At 39.9% G+C, this 17,349-nt stretch overlaps 1 protein-coding gene across 2 annotated transcripts in view; it reads left to right on the forward strand.

Annotated features, from left to right (window-relative positions):
* MSR1 (macrophage scavenger receptor 1) overlaps positions 1–10,666 on the forward strand; it is a 90,746-nt gene extending 80,080 nt beyond the window's left edge. For both annotated transcript variants that reach the window (XM_040490089.1, XM_040490090.1), the window contains exon 10: positions 10,121–10,666. In XM_040490089.1, coding sequence (XP_040346023.1) covers positions 10,121–10,254 — 134 coding nt within the window. In that variant the 3' untranslated portion in view covers positions 10,255–10,666. The remainder of the gene's footprint in view (positions 1–10,120) is intronic.
* The last annotated feature ends 6,683 nt before the right edge of the window (positions 10,667–17,349 follow it).

The raw sequence follows: 17,349 nt of genomic DNA on the forward strand, positions 1-17,349 counted from the left end.
TGGAGGCTGTTTAAGATTCTCTGTGTCCCTCTCTCTCCCTCTGCCCTTCTCCCCTGCTTATATGCACTCTCTCTCTTTCAAATAAAAATTGCAAAATCTATGATTAAAAAAAGGAAACAAACCCTGTAGGTGCAGTTTATTAATCTCTTATACCTTGAAGTAAACCTTTCATCTATTATAAAGGGTAAACCAAATTCAGAGCAACAGCAGTAGCATATGTACTGTAATTCGCGGAAAACGAGTAACGTTTGGCAGAATATGATCTATGGAAGGAAAGCAAACAAGATGTTGTTCCCCAGCTTCATTTCCTCACTGAATTTGCCCTACACTTAAAAGCTTTTTTCTCTTGTTGTGGAAGTTTGTATTTAAATTTTAGTTTGTTGACACATAGTGTAATATTGATTTCAGGGGTAGAATTTAGTTGACTAGTCACTTACATGTAACACCCAGTACTCATCACAGTAAGTGCCCTCCTTAATGCCCATCACCCATTTAGCCCATCCCTTCAATGCAACACTTGCCAGCAACCCTCAGTTTGTTCTCTGTATTTAAGAGTCTCTAATGGTTTGCCTCCCTCTTTTTATTTTATTTTTCCTTCCCTTCCCCTATGTTCATCATCGTGTTTCTTAAGTTCGACATGAGTGAAATCATGTGATACTTGTCTTTCTCTGAATTATTTTGCTTAGCACAGTACATTCTAGTTCCATCCACATTGTTGCACATAGCAAGATTTCATTCTTTTGATGGCTGAGTAATATTCCATTATATATATATATATATATGTATATATATGTATGTATATGTATATACATATATATACACACAAACCATACACACACACACACACACACACACACACACACATATATATACACATATCTAAATACATATACACAAACCACATCTTCTTTATCCATTTGTCAATTGATGGACATTTGGACTCTTTCCATAATATGGCTGTTGTTGTTAATGCTGCTATAAATATCACGGTGTACAAAGCTGTTTTCCATTGAGTTCCAAACATAGGTGGTAAACACAAAGTTAGAGATGTCTCAAGCTTGCATTAACATTAAGGCCTACTCTCACAAGTAAAGTATTCTAGTCCCCATAGCCCTTCTTCCTGCTTGTATCTCCAGGGATTAAGAAAAGACAGAAATAAGTATTCTGAAATCCTGGCAAGAATATGTTTTCCATTTAAATAAGTAATAAAACAATAGAATTTAGTCTAATGTGAAATGCATCATTGGGCTGTATGGAGACAGTTCTCTCATATTTTGTTTCAATAACTGACTACTTCTCGAAGATGAGGGTCCATTTTTAGTGAGACTGTGTTTTCACGGTAGTTGGTGATTCTATACATGATACTAGAGTGTTGTTATAATGAAACAACCAGGCATGTCTGAATTTTGTTTTTCTTTAACATTCTTAATTGCCTACTGAAGTGAATTGGAAAGACTAAGAATTTTATAACTGAGGAGATATGAGATGAAACATTAACTCTGCTACTTCTGTCTCAGATTGCATTTTTTCCCCCAATAAAATGAGAATCATAGCACCAACCCCATCAGATTTATTCTGAATCTTAAATGAGTTGGCATACAGAAAGTACTCAACACAAAGCCTGGCTCATAGCATTGCTCAATATGGTGGCAGAGACCACTGTAAGCAACGGCTCCAACTGTATCATTCCAAAGGTATTTGCCATCCTCTTTGAAAGGATCAGTACCATATTGTCGATGACATCAGGGACATTCCAGGGCTCAAAGTTGAATGTGACTTTGTACTCCACAGAAGTGTGACTGCAGGAGTGTCTTCTGTGGGGAAGCCAACCCTGTCCTCACTCTTCTCAAGACAGACCCTGCTCTTTTCACCTCTCTGTGGATACTTCAATACCAAACAATTGGACAATGATTATGAGAATTTTAAAATAATAAAGCAAGCTGATCTGGGAGACATAATAGAACTGAGGTTATTTGTTCTGAAGAAAAAGACCCTGAGCAATAAATTTCATGATCTGCTTCATTGTACGTTGTATTTTAAGAACCGGGCTTACATTGTAAGCTGATTTGGGATTAGACACGGCAAACAACCTCTTTATGTGAAGCTGTTTCAACTCCTCCACCTTAAATTTACAGTTTCACTCAGGAGGAAAAGAAAAGGCAATTCGGAACGCAGGATAGAGACTGGAAAGGAAACTTAGAAATATGAGTGGAGGGGGGCGTAGGGGAGAGAAAGAGAGAGATGCATTCAGGTTTTAATTACTTGTTCCCTGGGGAAGTAAGAAAAATCAGATCAACACTATATTGTACATTACTCCCAGAACTGAAACAAGAAGAAAAAAGTTTAAATTTATACCCTTTGTATTTTCCCCCTTAAAGAAAAAACACAATTCTGGACATAGTTATTCCCCTCCTCCCCCTTCTGGTTTTAAAACAGCAAACCTGACTTACCCAAGATAATCCTTGTTAGCTTTAAAAACAATTACTTTTGCAGCTGCAGGCAAAATGTTTTATAGGAATAAAGCTTAAAGCTCACTCCTTTAAATAGGTTCTTTAATTTGGATGCACCTTTTGCATACAGTGGAATGTTCTTTTTTTTTTTTTTTTTTTTGAGTACACCAAAAGGTTAAACTTAAGGAAGCACTGAGTGGCTCCTGCTCACTGCACGGGGCAGTGCAGGGCGAGGGAGGCACTTCTCTGCCTGGACAGGATTTCCAGTCTCTTGTTCCAGTGGCCTCCCAGCAGCGAACTTGGACGAGCTTTACCGACCATGGTGGTGCTCCAGGAGTTTGTCCCATCAGTTCTTGCTGATGCAGAAAGCTGGAGCTGGATTGGGGTAGCCAACTCATCTTCTAAGTTTACAGGAGTTTGCACTGCCGCTCCAAACGTGAAAGCAGAAACTAAAGAAAATTCTAAACATAAATATCATTTTTTTTAGTACCCCTTTCACATTTCATAATCAATTTTCCAAGTGGAAGTTTTTAAATTACAAGAATAAATGGAAGGAGATAAAAAATATCACTGTACCTCTGAACTGAACCTTCAGTGAATGCGAGTAAAATCTCAAATATAAAATATATCAGTGACTCAGAACTCAAATTCTTACAGACTGACCCCTGCCCACTGGACGTTTTAAAATGTAAATGTTTAGGTACACTGGGTGGCTCAGTGGGTTGAGTGTCTGACTTGGGCTCAGGTCGTGATCCCAGGGTTTGTGGGTTCAAGCCCTGCATCAGGCTCTGTGCTGACAACTCGGAGCCTGGAGCCTGCTTCCGATTCTGTGTCTCCCTCACTCTCTGCCCCTCCCCCACTCACACTCTGTCTCTCTCTCCTTCACAAATAAATAAACATTAAAAAGATTTTTTTTTAATATAGATGTTTAGGGCCACTGGGTGGTTCAACCAGTTGAACATCCAACTCTTGATTTGGGCTCAGGTCATGATCCTAGGGTCGCAGAATCAAGCCCTGCGAGCCTCTGCACTGAGCATGCAGCCTGCTTAAGATTCTCTCTTTCTCTCTCTCCCTCTGCCCTGCTCCCCTACTCATGCTCTCTCTCTCTCTAATAAAAAAATTAAAAAAAAAATAGAAATAAAAATAAAAAATAAATAAAATAAAAGGTAGATGTTTGGCTGCTGGGTATTATGGAACCTGATTTGGAGCCCATTGAGTTCTTAACACATCTGTTTTGTTACTTATGGTAACAAAGACAATACGAAGTATGGGGTAATATTGTTAATCAAGTACACACTATATGATATCACTTAGTGCTCACATTGCCTGTGAGAATAGATATTATAGCCCCAGTCTGCATAGAGAAAGTCAGTCAACTTACCAGAGCTGTCACAAAACCTGCCCAAATTTGCGCAATGGTTATGGTGGTTGTGGGGGGGGGGAGGAGACAAGATTTGCGCCTTAACCTATTTCTTTCCGCTAGACAGAATGTCCTTCTAAGTTCGTTATCTTGAAGAATTTCCAAAGAGCTTCTTTAAAATCTTAGAACCACAGAATTTTAAAGGTAAATGAAATCCCAGAGCTATATCAGCCCCACCTCCTTATTCTGCATCTATGCTAAAACAGGGAAAATGTGTGTCTTCTTCAGAACCACTAAACTAGAATTGACAACTATAGCCTAAGTTTACCCATTCTCAATTCTGATTCCCATTCGGTTTCCACCTTTAATTTTTAACCTCACCAAAAAACAAAACAAAACAAAACAAAACAAAAGGCTTTTTTCTTGAAGAAGTTGTTGACTTCTCAACCAGAAGTCTTTTTTTTTAATTTTTATTGTTTATTTATTTTTGAAAGAGAGAGAGACACACAGAATGTGAGTGGGGGAGGGGCACAGAGAGAGGGAGACACAGAATCTGAAACAGGCTCCAGGCTCTGAGCTGTCAGCACAGAGACCGACGTGGGGATTAAACTCGCAGACCCGGAGACCATGACCTGAGCTGAAGTCGGATGCTTAACCAACTGAGCCATCCAGGCGCCCCACAACTAGAAGTCCTTAAAGTAATCCAGATTGAGGGGCGCCTGGGTGGCGCAGTCGGTTAAGCGTCCGACTTCAGCCAGGTCACAATCTCGCGGTCCGGGAGTTCGAGCCCCGCGTCAGGCTCTGGGCTGATGGCTCAGAGCCTGCAGCCTGCTTCCGATTCTGTGTCTCCCTCTCTCTCTGCCCCTCCCCCATTCATGCTATCTCTCTCTGTCTTAAAAATAAATAAATGTTGAAAAAAAAATTTAAAGTAATCCAGATTGAAATCACCCAACCATGACTAGATTTAATTAAAATTCATTCAGACTTTTAACCAACAGCGGTTTTTGCTTCTCCACACACCTATTCGGCAGCTGCTCTGCAATCTCGTCACTATACTACCTCTCATGAAATATGATCACCTTTTTGGTGTTTGTTGTTTCCCAGAAAAGTGGTAAGGGACTGGACAGCAGATTAAATCTGAATCTTTGAAACAGATATCCCTATCTGTAATTTTTTAAAAAGAGATTATGAGGGAATGGCATCATCGGTTGAGTGTATTCCCAGGCATCACAAACCAAACTCATAAAATTTCAGAAGCCGTGGACAACACAGTGATAGCTGTCTGCTTTTGGAAACACAAAATCAGTCAATTTGCTCTCCTTCCAGCCCCCAAATGGTAAAGGGAATTGTAGATGTGTACGTGGTTAGGTAGATAAATAGATAGATGGATGACAAATAGGAGTATAAAATAAACTGAACACCTCAATTTTGCATAGTTTCCCACTAGCCAGAAAGAAAGTTCAGAGACAAACAATAACAATGACAGCAGCAACACCCAAATTCCTTGTGTAATAGTTATTATGTAAAGAAATAAAAATAAAATTTGTTTTTAATCTTTGAGGTTTACATCAAGGTAACATTTTATGAATCTTATGCTACGTTTGAATTAATTTTTAATGCAGCAAACAATTTGGAATGAGATGGAAAGATGCATATTAAACACATGTTTCCCTTAGGCTCAATAGTCCTGAATATATTAATATAAAATTAAAACAAATCTGTGAAAATTATTTTTATAACTCTCTTTGGGCTTCTGTGCAGTCAGTGAATTGTACCTGGTCTTAAATGTCATCATGTTCTGTCTCTTGGTGTCATTCTGTTATTTTGATAAACGCAAACATTTTTCCTGAGTCTCAGTTGATGTACCTGGGAAATGGAGATAATCGCCATTATTTTACAGAGTTATTAGAAGACGTAAATTTTAAACATCAGGTGTAGAAAAAACCTAGGATGTTCACTGTGGCTGAATCTTTTCTACATCGCTAAAGACCAGAGTTACTGAATCGCCCAATATGTCTATCATATCCATGTCCTTGGTGGAGAAAGCATCGGAATAGGAGGTAGGGGTTCTAGATACAGGTATCAACTCTGCTGCTGATTACGTATGTGATCTCAGTTGCCTCATCTGCTCTAAAACATAAGCTGGAAGTCAGTGCAAGAAGGAACGGGTTTCGATTCCCTTCACTCACGGAGGCAGGCAAAACATCTGCTGAACGACTGACTCTAACGACGCAGGGGATTGCAGTGAATCATTTTTTAAAGGCACTGGCTCCACGCAGATGCAGGGTGGAAATTAGCTACATGACCTTGGCCCAACTTACTTACTCTCTTCGATTTTCCCTCTCCTCAGCAGTAAAATGGCACTAGAAGAGCACTTAACTTCTTAAGGTCATTTGAGGACTCAATGAGATAACAGATTAGAAGTACTTGGAACGTTTTCAGCCACATCATTAATTCATCACAGAGTGGGCTTAAATGTTCACGATTACTACTACAGCTTTGGCATTCTGACATTTGTGACTTCCTTTACGGAGGCTTCTCAACATTTGTGTTCACATATCAGCACATGAATGGACTCTTTTCCGTGTTGTGCTACCCCTGCGGGGCTGTCCTGCTGGTGCTCCAGCCACTGGAGGGGAGGGATTCTCATTCTTAATTCTCTTTTCCCGGATTGTGAAATGTCTGCCCTGCTGAGATCGAAATCCAGTGACTGAACCTACAAAATGAGGAGTGAACACATCACAGTGCCCTGGAACAGAGACTCTCATAGAGCCATCCCGTTCTTGGGCTCCCGTTATGACAGACCCATGCTGTCCCCAAAAGTTTCACTTACATTTGTTGATACACTTTATGAATGTCTGTATGTGTAATAGACACAATGTAGAAATGTCCCACTGTTTTGGCTCTCTTCTACATGGACATGGGCAGAGCTCCACGATTTGTGCAGTTGTGATTATTTGCATATATTTTTGAGTCCCTTTGGGGCTTCCAAAAAATTTAGATAGACTTTATACATTTACAAGGAAGCACACATGTGCAGACATGCCCACACATACGAACACTCACAAACACAAAAAAAGATGGGGCTATACCTTGTAAGAGCCCCTTGGGAACAAAATTGTATTCCTGGCAAGGTTTCTGATTTTGAGGTCATATTCCCCTAATCTTTTTCTTTTTTATCTGCCTTAAAATTTTAAGTCAAACAGGCTCAATACTGTTACAAACATTTCAAAATATACTTGAGTTCTCAGGTTACTACTTTTATTTTTTTTTTTAATTTTTTTTCAACGTTTTATTTATTTTTGGGACAGAGAGAGACAGAGCATGAACGGGGGAGGGGCAGAGAGAGAGGGAGACACAGAATCGGAAACAGGCTCCAGGCTCCGAGCCATCAGCCCAGAGCCCGACGCGGGGCTCGAACTCACGTACCGCGAGATCGTGACCTGGCTGAAGTCGGACGCTTAACCGACTGCGCCACCCAGGCGCCCCAGGTTACTACTTTTATAATTGATCAGCCCAGGAAAACCTTTCTTTCCTAATAGAAATATTGTTTGGGCCCGAATGATTTAATTACTACTATATGAACAATGCAGTGTTGCGAATTACCTTGAGAACGTGAACCCAAATATAATTTTGTCTCATGTTTGGATCTTTCTAGTAGAGGCACAAATTATTCAAAGATTAAAAGAATGCCCCAATTTATTTTATAGGTGGAAATAAAAATTTCCTATCTAATTCTGAGAGCAAATGAAAACACAAGTCTTCAGAGAAAAATCTCTCCATACACATCCTATTAACTGTCCTTCTAGCTTACAGACTTTCTTCTTTAATCCAACTTCTACATTTCTGGCAGATACACATTTCTAAAATATAGTTCTGATGATATCATTAATTTTTTTTTTTTTTTTAAGTTTAAGAGAGGAAGAGAGAGTGAGTTGGGGAGGGGCAGAGAGGGGAGAGAAAGAGAATCCCAAGCAGACTCCACACTAAGTGCAGATTCCCGTGCAGGACTCAAACCCACCAACTGTGAGATATGACCCTGAGCCAAAATCAAGAGGCGGTCTCTCAACCCACTGAGCCACCTAGGTGCCCCAATGATGTCACCTCTTTTGGCGACTCACAATATACAATTCAGAGTATTGTAAACATGGTCCTGGCTTTCTATATAGGCTTCCCCTTGATTGCTCTCCCCTCATTAATGTACTTTGTGTTTTAGATGCCAGGATCCCGGTGACTGTTGTAATACATCAAGCATTACCTTGCGCCCCCACTCTATGGAATAACTTCTTTTATACATGTGGAAAACCTCTCTCCGTTTTTTTTTTTTAAGTTAGGTCAAATGTTATCCACAAAGTGGTTACAAAATTCCCAATATTTGTAACTTATTCATATGTACACACACCACTATATTATTATGCACATCACTCAACATGTATATAAACTTTTATTTATTGAACTCATAGAATATTTGAAAAATCAGCAAGAGTAATGTCATTATGTATGCCATTATAGAGGCCTCTTTGAAAAAAAAAGTCTTCACTTAATACCGTGTTTTATAAGTCACAAGGTCTGTTTCTAAGCTGAAGTGATTTCTAATTATGTTTCATATAGCTCTTTGACCGAAAGAGAACCTTTCAACATCACATTGATCTGAATTGAAGAAAATGTATTATTGATTATGCTGACGGTATTAAGATATTTATTTACCATCCACCAGACTTGCTAAGCGGTTTCTGGAAATTTAGCTGCTAAATCATCAGTTTCTTGATAGCATGAAATGTCCTTAAAAACACATCAGGAGGTTTGCATTATGTATATGTAACAAAACCCCACATCTTTCATTTAGAAGCCGTTCAAAGGTTCCATTCCTTATGTGTAAAAGAAAGGGGAATTTTTATATGTGGCACTCACAGAAAATCTTTAGAGTGCACCAGAAAAACATTTCTAAACATTGTTTTTCAAATCATGTTCTCCTGGCATGCATGGATTCCTTTCAAAAAGCAGTTGGGGCGCCTGGGTGGCGCAGTCGGTTAAGTGTCCGACTTCAACCAGGTCACGATCTCGCGGTCCGGGAGTTCGAGCCCCGCGTCGGGCTCTGGGCTGATGGCTCAGAGCCTGGAGCCTGTTTCCGATTCTGTGTCTCCCTCTCTCTCTGCCCCTCCCCCGTTCATGCTCTGTCTCTCTCTGTCCCAAAAATAAATAAACGTTGAAAAAAAAATTTTTTTAAAAAAGCAGTTGCTTCCTTATTCATTGATAGAATAATGTCCTTCTCTTGAAAGTGGCAGTGAAGTCTGTGTATTTAGTTGGTTAAATATCTTCCAGGGAGCCTACTGCTGATGGCCGTTTACCCTTTCATGTGTCTGGGGAAGAGTTCAAGATAAAGAGAGTATTAGCTCTGTCATTTTGTTGTTGTTTGTCTGTGTTTGCAATTAATAACCCATGGTCTTTTTGCGGGATAGTTTGTAAGCCCTTTGCTGATTGTATTAGACTTAGTTTAATTAAAAATAGATAATATGCTTTTTGATTGCCGATGGAACTGGAGGGTATTATGCTAAGTGAAATTAGTCAGAGAAAGACAAAAATCTTATGACTTCACTCATATGAGGACTTTAAGAGACAAAACAGATGAACATAAGGGAAGGGAAACAAAAATAATATAAAAACAGGGAGGGGGGCGAAGCATAAGAGACTCAGAAATATGGAAAACAAACCGAGCATTCCTGGAGGGCTTGTGGGAGGGGGGATGGGCTCAATGGGTAGGGGCACTAAGGAATCTACTCCTGAAATCATTGTTGCACTATATGCTAACTAATTTGGATGTAAATTAAAAAAAAAAAAAAATAGGTAATATATTTGGTAAGCCAGGCACACGTAAATAGCATTACACCAGAAGCTAAGAAAAGAACTCCAGTACCTGTTAATGTTTCAGAGAATGCCTCATACAGATGGCCTCAGACCATCAGGTCATTGCACATACCTGTGATTAGCAAAACTTATTTCCCTTCTTATTTCTAAAAATAAAATGAATCTGTTAAAACCAATCATTCTTCTATCTACGATTTCATAGAGCTGTGGATATACCTTTGGTATAGGTCTTATTACGTTGTACCCTTACTAGTTTACACAGTGACAGAATATCAGGTTTTCCGGGGCAGATTAATTTTTGAATCCAAATAGAAAGCACGGCACTTGGATGTAGGTAATAAGCAGCCCCTTTGTCTTAAGTTAGAGGGTCAACTGATGTTTTTGTCCCATTCAGACATAAACCCCAGACCGTGTTTACTGATGCATTTGTATCTGGTTTCTTCAGGTACCGGTCCAATCTGGCTGAATGAAGTGTTTTGTTTTGGGAGAGAATCATCTATCGAAGAATGTAAAATTAAACAGTGGGGTGTGAGAGTCTGTTCACACTCTGAAGATGCTGGAGTCACTTGCGTTTTATAATGTTTCGTTTTCTTCCACATTTATGAAACCACTGTTGCAAAATGATTTTATAAGTTTGCTCCATTAAAATCAGTCCAGTGAATATTTAAGAGATTAGGAATCTTGTCTAAAGAAAAGGAATTGTTTAAAATCACTGGTTAAACATACTGAACACCATCACACTTCCTATATGTCTATATTTAAACCATTTCAACTTCTTTAGGTTTTTAAATGGAATTTCTAACATAACGACATGCATCAAAAGGAACGGATTAAAGTCTAAGGCTTCTGGATTATAAATGCCAATGATAATGGAAACACCTTCCAATCATTGACCTCAGCTGATACCTTCACAAGATGACAAGTTTTGTCATTTTTGTCTTCTCTGTAATCTTTTGAGTTGATTTTAATTAAATTACTGTCTTAATAATGAGAGGATTGGGAAGAGGTTTTTTGTGCCGAGTTCGCAAAATCTCTAACCATACACGTTTGTTGAGGAAAAATTTTACCCGGCCATCAAATTCTCTGAATGTGCAATAACTTGGCTGTTAGATAGCAATGTTCGTGACATACTTTGGCCATGATGAAAAACTTATCAGGAGATTTACAGGTCAATACAGGTCACTAATATGATGATAAAGAAAAACAACACGATTATTTTATGTGTTCATGTATTGACAGTTTTACTTTTTATTTGTTACTTTGTCTGAACCATAAATTAGTTAAAAGCAGAGCATCTGAGAGAAGGTACAGACTGCCATCACTATATGTGTGTTGATAACTGGTGGATCAAACATGTCGTTTTCAACATGGAGCTCAGTTTTTTATGCATTTTAAATTAAGTTGAATAGTTGTTATATATAAATTAAGTTATATAGTTGTTATAAGACACTGTGTTTGAAATGTAAATACATGCAATCATTCTATTTTAAATAATGGCATGCACATGTCTTGAGCACAGAAGCAAGTTTCAGCCACCCTTCTTTGGAATCTTTCGTGAAGTCCCTCAGCGATTACAACCAGCAAAAGAGAGGTAAGACAGAGAGATAAAGAGAGAGATCTTCAGCCCTAAAGGGTCAGTGACCCTAACTAGTAGTCTATCACCAGGTCTGTCTATGCAGGTATAGTCTGTCTTAGAGTGTGAAAGGCCACCAGGAACCCAGGGCCTGTACCCTACTAAGTATAGATCCAGAAAGACCAGTGACTGCTATCGAAGCCAAGCCAAATCTAATCAAGCCCTGAGAAGAACATACTCTTTCAAGTTTCCTAAGCCCAACCCAGAGGGACACATGATTAGATAGTGGTATTACTACGGAATGGCTCTCCCATTCCCTCTGTAATGGTGATAAGCAAAAAAGGGCTTATGTATTTTTTCATATCCTGAAGTCTCACTTCACAAATGGTAACCACGTAGTAGATTCCCTACTTCTCACTTGCAAAGGCAAAAATGTTGTCTTGGAAATGGAACTGTTGGAAATGGCCTGTTGAAAATGGCCTTTTACCACGTTATGTCCTTCTGCTTGTTAAACATAGGATGATTTTCTCCAGTGTAATTGTGACTAAGAGAATGGATTCTCAAGGTAGACAGACTGTCTCTCGAGCCTCGCTCTGCATTCATCTGGTTATTAATTCCTTGTGCTCAACTGCACCGTATTTCCCTCATAGGGCAAACAAGATGGTATGAAAAAGAATCCTTGGGGCACATGGGTGGCTCAGGCAGTTAAGCATCCAACTTTGGATGCTTGATTTCGGCTCAGGTCACAATCTCGTGGTTCGTTTGATCGAGCTCCACGTTGGGCTTTGCACTGACAGCATGAGGTCTGCTTGGGATTCTCTGTCTCCTCTCTCTGCACCCTCCCCCTCACTTTGTCTCTTGCTCTCAAAATAAATAAACTTATTTTTAAAAAAAGAATCCTTTGCATATCAGCCTATATGAGATGTATGAGATCAGTGCCTATGGGTGTGTGTGCTGTACTGTTGTCGACTGTATGGATACTTATTTTCCATGGAGGTATAGACATTTGTTTCTTGAAAACCAAGAAAGGCCTTTTTGTAATTGAGGTAATCCATTACACTCCGTCCAGTCTAGCAATGGGCTTAATTGTGCCAATATATTTGGGAGTTTTACTTTGGAATGCTAAATTGCATTATCTCCTTCAAGAAGCAGTACTTTGTGATTTGGTGAAGGAAGGAAGGGAGGGAGGGAGGAAAGAAGGAAGGAAGAAAGGAAGAAAGAAAAAGAAAGAACACCTGACCAGAATCATTGCATCCTACTTGACTAGCCATCTAGCATCAAAATAAGTGCAGTGTGAATTAATTAAAAAAAAAAAATTAAGGAAGAAACAGAAAGGGAGGTAGAAAATAGGAATACCGGTTGATATTTGAGAACCAAATATATTTTACCTCAGTTACCTGAATAATTTCAAGTAAAAGCCTCCAGTTTTGAAAAACCTTATGAACTATGATAGTCTGTATTCAAAAGATTTGATTAAGGCATATATCTGTCACAAATCATATAGTAATATTTGTGATTAAGGGGGAATGGAATATTTGAAACCTCAGTAATTTATGTGCGCTGAGGATTGCATTTATACTTCTATCTAAGCCAGTCACTGACAAGAGATACAAACTTAGCATCATTGGATTTGCATAATAAGAATTATTCATGGGGGCGCCTGGGTGGCTCAGTCGGTTGAGCGTCCGAGCCTCCGACTTCGGCTCAGGTCATGATCTCATAGTTCGTGAGTTCGAGCCCCGCGTCGGGCTCTGTGCTGACAGCTCGGAGCCTGGAGCCTGCTTTGGATTCTGTGTCTCCCTCTCTGTTCCTCCCCTGGTCACACTCTCTCTCTCTCAAAAATAAATAAAGATTAAAAAAAATTAAAAAAAAAAAAAGAACTATTCATTCTCCAGAGTTGGAAAAGCTCAAGGTTCATGAAAGCTCAGGGGCCCATGTTAACTAAATGAAATCTCTGTTCTGGCAGAGAGGGGGAAGAAGTGAATGGTTACCAGGTAGACCATTAACAGTGTTTCCAGAGAAAGTACAATTAGGAGATTTTTATGTTGAGATACGTTTTAACACCTTGGAATGGAATATAGGAATTTTAGGAATCACTGTTTGGCACTAGATATAGCTTTCTATCAGGCATATAACCACAGCATAGCCTGACATTTTAACTCTATTTTTTTCTTTAGTGAATGTTAGGTACCATATTTTTAAGTGGTTTTGTTTAATCAAATCAGTCTTCTTGTCACATCACAACACTATTCCCATCTGGTATTTATCAGCTCTTTTGTTTTACAGGGTACTCTAGATTTAGAAGTTTAGTTATGTCATCTACAAAAGTTATTTTTATGCTTCTAATATCTCTTAACAAAAGACCTGTTTTAGGTATAGGTTATTATTTAGAATATTTACTTAATCAACAAGAAAAATGAGGGAGCATGACGTCAGCAAAATGGTAGAACAGTGACTCCACGAGCTCATTCCCCACAGAAACATTGAAAAACAAGTACAAACTGTCAGAACCAACCTCATCAGGACTCTGGAACACAGTCAAGATTTTACAGCAACTAAGCAAATGCAGAGTCAAGAGAAAGGCAACTTCCAAACAGCAGGGAAGTTTTGGAACATTTCTACTCACCCTTGTCCTACCCACCCTTGGATTTGGACTTCGGACTACCACAGCCTACATTCTGAGTTTGGGGCCCTGGTCCCCGATTCCAAAGATGCAGGGCAAACCTTCTCCGCAAAAGATTGTGCATGTCAGTTCTAACTCGTCTGAGTTGTTCCTGGAGGACTAATGCCAGCGTTCGTCTCTGCTGTGCCTCGCTTGAAACAAGCTGGAGAAGCAGCATGCCTTGCTTGAAAACTCTGCAAACTTAACACCCCTTAGGGGCCGGGCACCAAAAGTTACAGTTGAAACATACAATAAACGGCATAAAGCCTGCTAAGGAAAGCCAGAAAGAGTTTCCATGGACATTTTTTAAAAAGCCACGTACGCAGAGAAATGTAGAAAACTGTGTCCATGCCCAAGGCAAGATGTATGCACATCTGCCAAGACCAGAGAGGTAGCTTTTGTTGTTGTTATTGTTGCTGTTTTGTGTGTTTGTTTGTTTGGTTGGTTATGGGGATTTGGGGGTTGCCAGTTACTAGCATTCAAAAACACTAATGAAACACAAGCTAAGGAACAGAGACTTCAGTGACCACGCACAACAAGGGATGCAGTCTCTGCAGAATTAGTTCAGGGAAGTAACTAAACAAATAGACTACCACAGCCTTCAAGAAACACAAACAGAGCAAACCATAGGGAAGGGGGAGAATCTGCTTTTCAGAGTCACCACATTACGATATTCAAAGGTCCAGTGTTCAAAAACAACCCAAAATGACAAGGCATAAGAAGAAACAGGGAAGTAACCCACTGAAAGGAGCAAAATCAATGGACAGAAAGGGCCCCTGAGAAGTCTGGATGTTGGACGTACTCAACAAAGACCTTAAAACAACTGCTTAAATATGATTTAAAAAAAAAACAAAAGACAACTAAAGGCAATCAGAAATACTGTATTAAAATGAGAATATCAATTAAAAGATGGAAATTACAAAATGAGAAAAAACAGCCAAACCGAAATGTTGGATCTAAAAAGCTCCTAAATTACTAACGCAAAAATATTCAGTAGAAGAGTTTAGCAGCAGCTATGAACAAGCAGAGGAAACAACCAGCCAGCTTGAAGATCGGGCAATCGAAACTATTGAATCTGAGAAGCAGGAAGAAAAAAAAATGGGGAAAAGAAAGAAGAGCCTGAGGTATCTGTGGGATACCATCCTATGGACCAAAATATGCACTAAAAAATACCAGAAATATATATACAGAGAGAGGAGAGAGTCGTAGTTCTATACTAGAACTACATTTTCGAGAATTCACTTCCCTGCATTGATTTATCATGGACCTCAAAAGACATTTTGAGTGGGAGTTTAGCAGGAGACACATATTTCTTCGTTTTTGGTTTTAGAGTTTATTTATTTTGAAAGAGAAAGAGCAGGGGAGGGGCAGAGAGGCAGGGAGAGCGAGAATCCCAAGCAGGCTCCACGCTGTCAGCATGGAGCCCGACATGAATCGCATAGTTATGAACCTCGAGGTCATGACTTGAGCCAAATTCAAGTCGGATGCTTAACCTCCTGAGCCACGCAGGCGCTCCCACTGTTCTTTTTATGTGCCAAAAGTCACTGCAGTGACAGCAGGGCCCGTTCCAAGTCTATACCAATCGTCACTGCTCTGCCAGCTTACGAGGTTTGCAGGACAGCAGAACCATAGCTCCTAAGATCCTTCAGGAGCCTCCCTCAGATCCCCTCACTCCTGAGCCGGATACATGAACTCCATGATGAACTCATCACCTTCTCCAGCAGGCCCCCTGGATCATCAAGTTGCAGGCAGCCAGAAACATGAAGTTTCCAGCTCACCCACATGGTTTCATTTTCTCCTTGAATTCTTTCCGCTCCTGTCCAACTTCCCTTCGAAAATGCTGATGCTGCTGACCTCAGATGTCATGGCACCAGGCACAAAAAACGGTAGACTGGCATAGCCTACTTAACCAGCAACCCCTGAATCCCCCGGTGCAGAAGGTCACATCTCTTCAAGGGAAAACAGGAAGAGTTAGCTCTGGATTTTGAGACATTGGCCTTGGGCAGAAAAATGGACAGAAGAATGTAGGGCGTTTAATAATTGCAGTTGTGACCTTGATATTTAGAGTCTCTTCCAGTTTATATTAATTTTTTTAATGTTTATTTTTGAGAGAGAGAGACAGAGTGTAAGCAGGGGTGGGGTAGAGAGAGAGGGAGACACAGAATCTGAAGCAGACTCCAGGTTCTGAGCTGTCAGCACAGAGCCCGACGCAGGGCTCGAACTCACGAGCTGTGAGATCATGACCTGAGCCGAAGTCAGACGTCCAACCGACTGAGCCACCCAGGTGCCCCCAGTCTCTTCCCATTTATAAAACAGACAACTAAACGATGGAACTATTTTTAGTTACTTTGGCTATTGAACTGTGCTCTCTGAAGGCAACGGCTCTCTGAGAGTAAAATACATGAACCCAGGTTTTAACAGTTAGGTAAAGTATCAAACCTTCGTGCTGTGGGTTTTTCTACAAAAATGTCGACTGTGCCAAGAATTTGTGAAAGGGTATTTACTACATTATTTCAATAACTCTGAAATTCAGTTGTGACCCTTAAGCTCTTTGGGGTTTCCTGAATAAAAAACTTTAGGATTGCATGCTTTTAAATTTTAGGTTAGGGAGAAAAACAAGACGGAACTGTATTTGTTATCCATCATGAACCTCCCTAGGGCCAACTAATTTCAACCAAACCTGTAAAACATTGCAAAAAAAAAAAAAAAAACAAAAAACAAATCTTTGATGCTTCATGCTTGGAGCATCACTCTAAAAAGACTGATAAGATGACTGATGTAAGTTGTTCATTTATTATATTTTGTTAAATTGCATAGAATCGTCCCGTTCTGAGGGTTCTATGGCAGAATACAGTGATACAGAAAACAGAAGAGCTACTATTCTGAATAAGCACCTGTTAGGGAAATCAGGCCTATCTTTTAGAAAGCTAATGAATCCTGTATCCAAGTCATCTGCCAGAGTGATTGCCGGATAAAAAGGATAACCTGGGGCGCCTGGGTGGCGCAGTCGGTTGAGCGTCCGACTTCAGCCAGGTCACGACCTCGCAGTCCGTGAGTTCGAGCCCCGCGTCGGGCTCTGGGCTGATGGCTCAGAGCCTGGAGCCTGTTTCCGATTCTGTGTCTCCCTCTCTCTCTGCCCCTCCCCCGTTCATGCTCTGTCTCTCTCTGTCCCAAAAAATAGATAAACGTTGAAAAAAAAAATTAAATAAAAAAAAAAAAAAAAGAATAACCTGAGAAAGTTCCGAACCAAAAAAAAGGAAGAAGGAGAGAGAGAAGGAGAGAGATCTGAGGAACAGCAAATCCGTTAATCATCTCTTCATTATATGCTGAAAAATTTGAATGAGAAGGTAAGTGGTTTCTGGTATTTTTACACATCTTGTGCTAAAGAAACAAGGTAACAAATGAGTTGGGGGAAAAAAAAAAGGGTGCTCCTGTAGTA

Source organism: Herpailurus yagouaroundi, unplaced genomic scaffold (genome assembly GCF_014898765.1).
Source record: "Herpailurus yagouaroundi ecotype Mexico unplaced genomic scaffold, PumYag 181, whole genome shotgun sequence".
Lineage (NCBI taxonomy): Eukaryota > Metazoa > Chordata > Mammalia > Carnivora > Felidae > Herpailurus > Herpailurus yagouaroundi.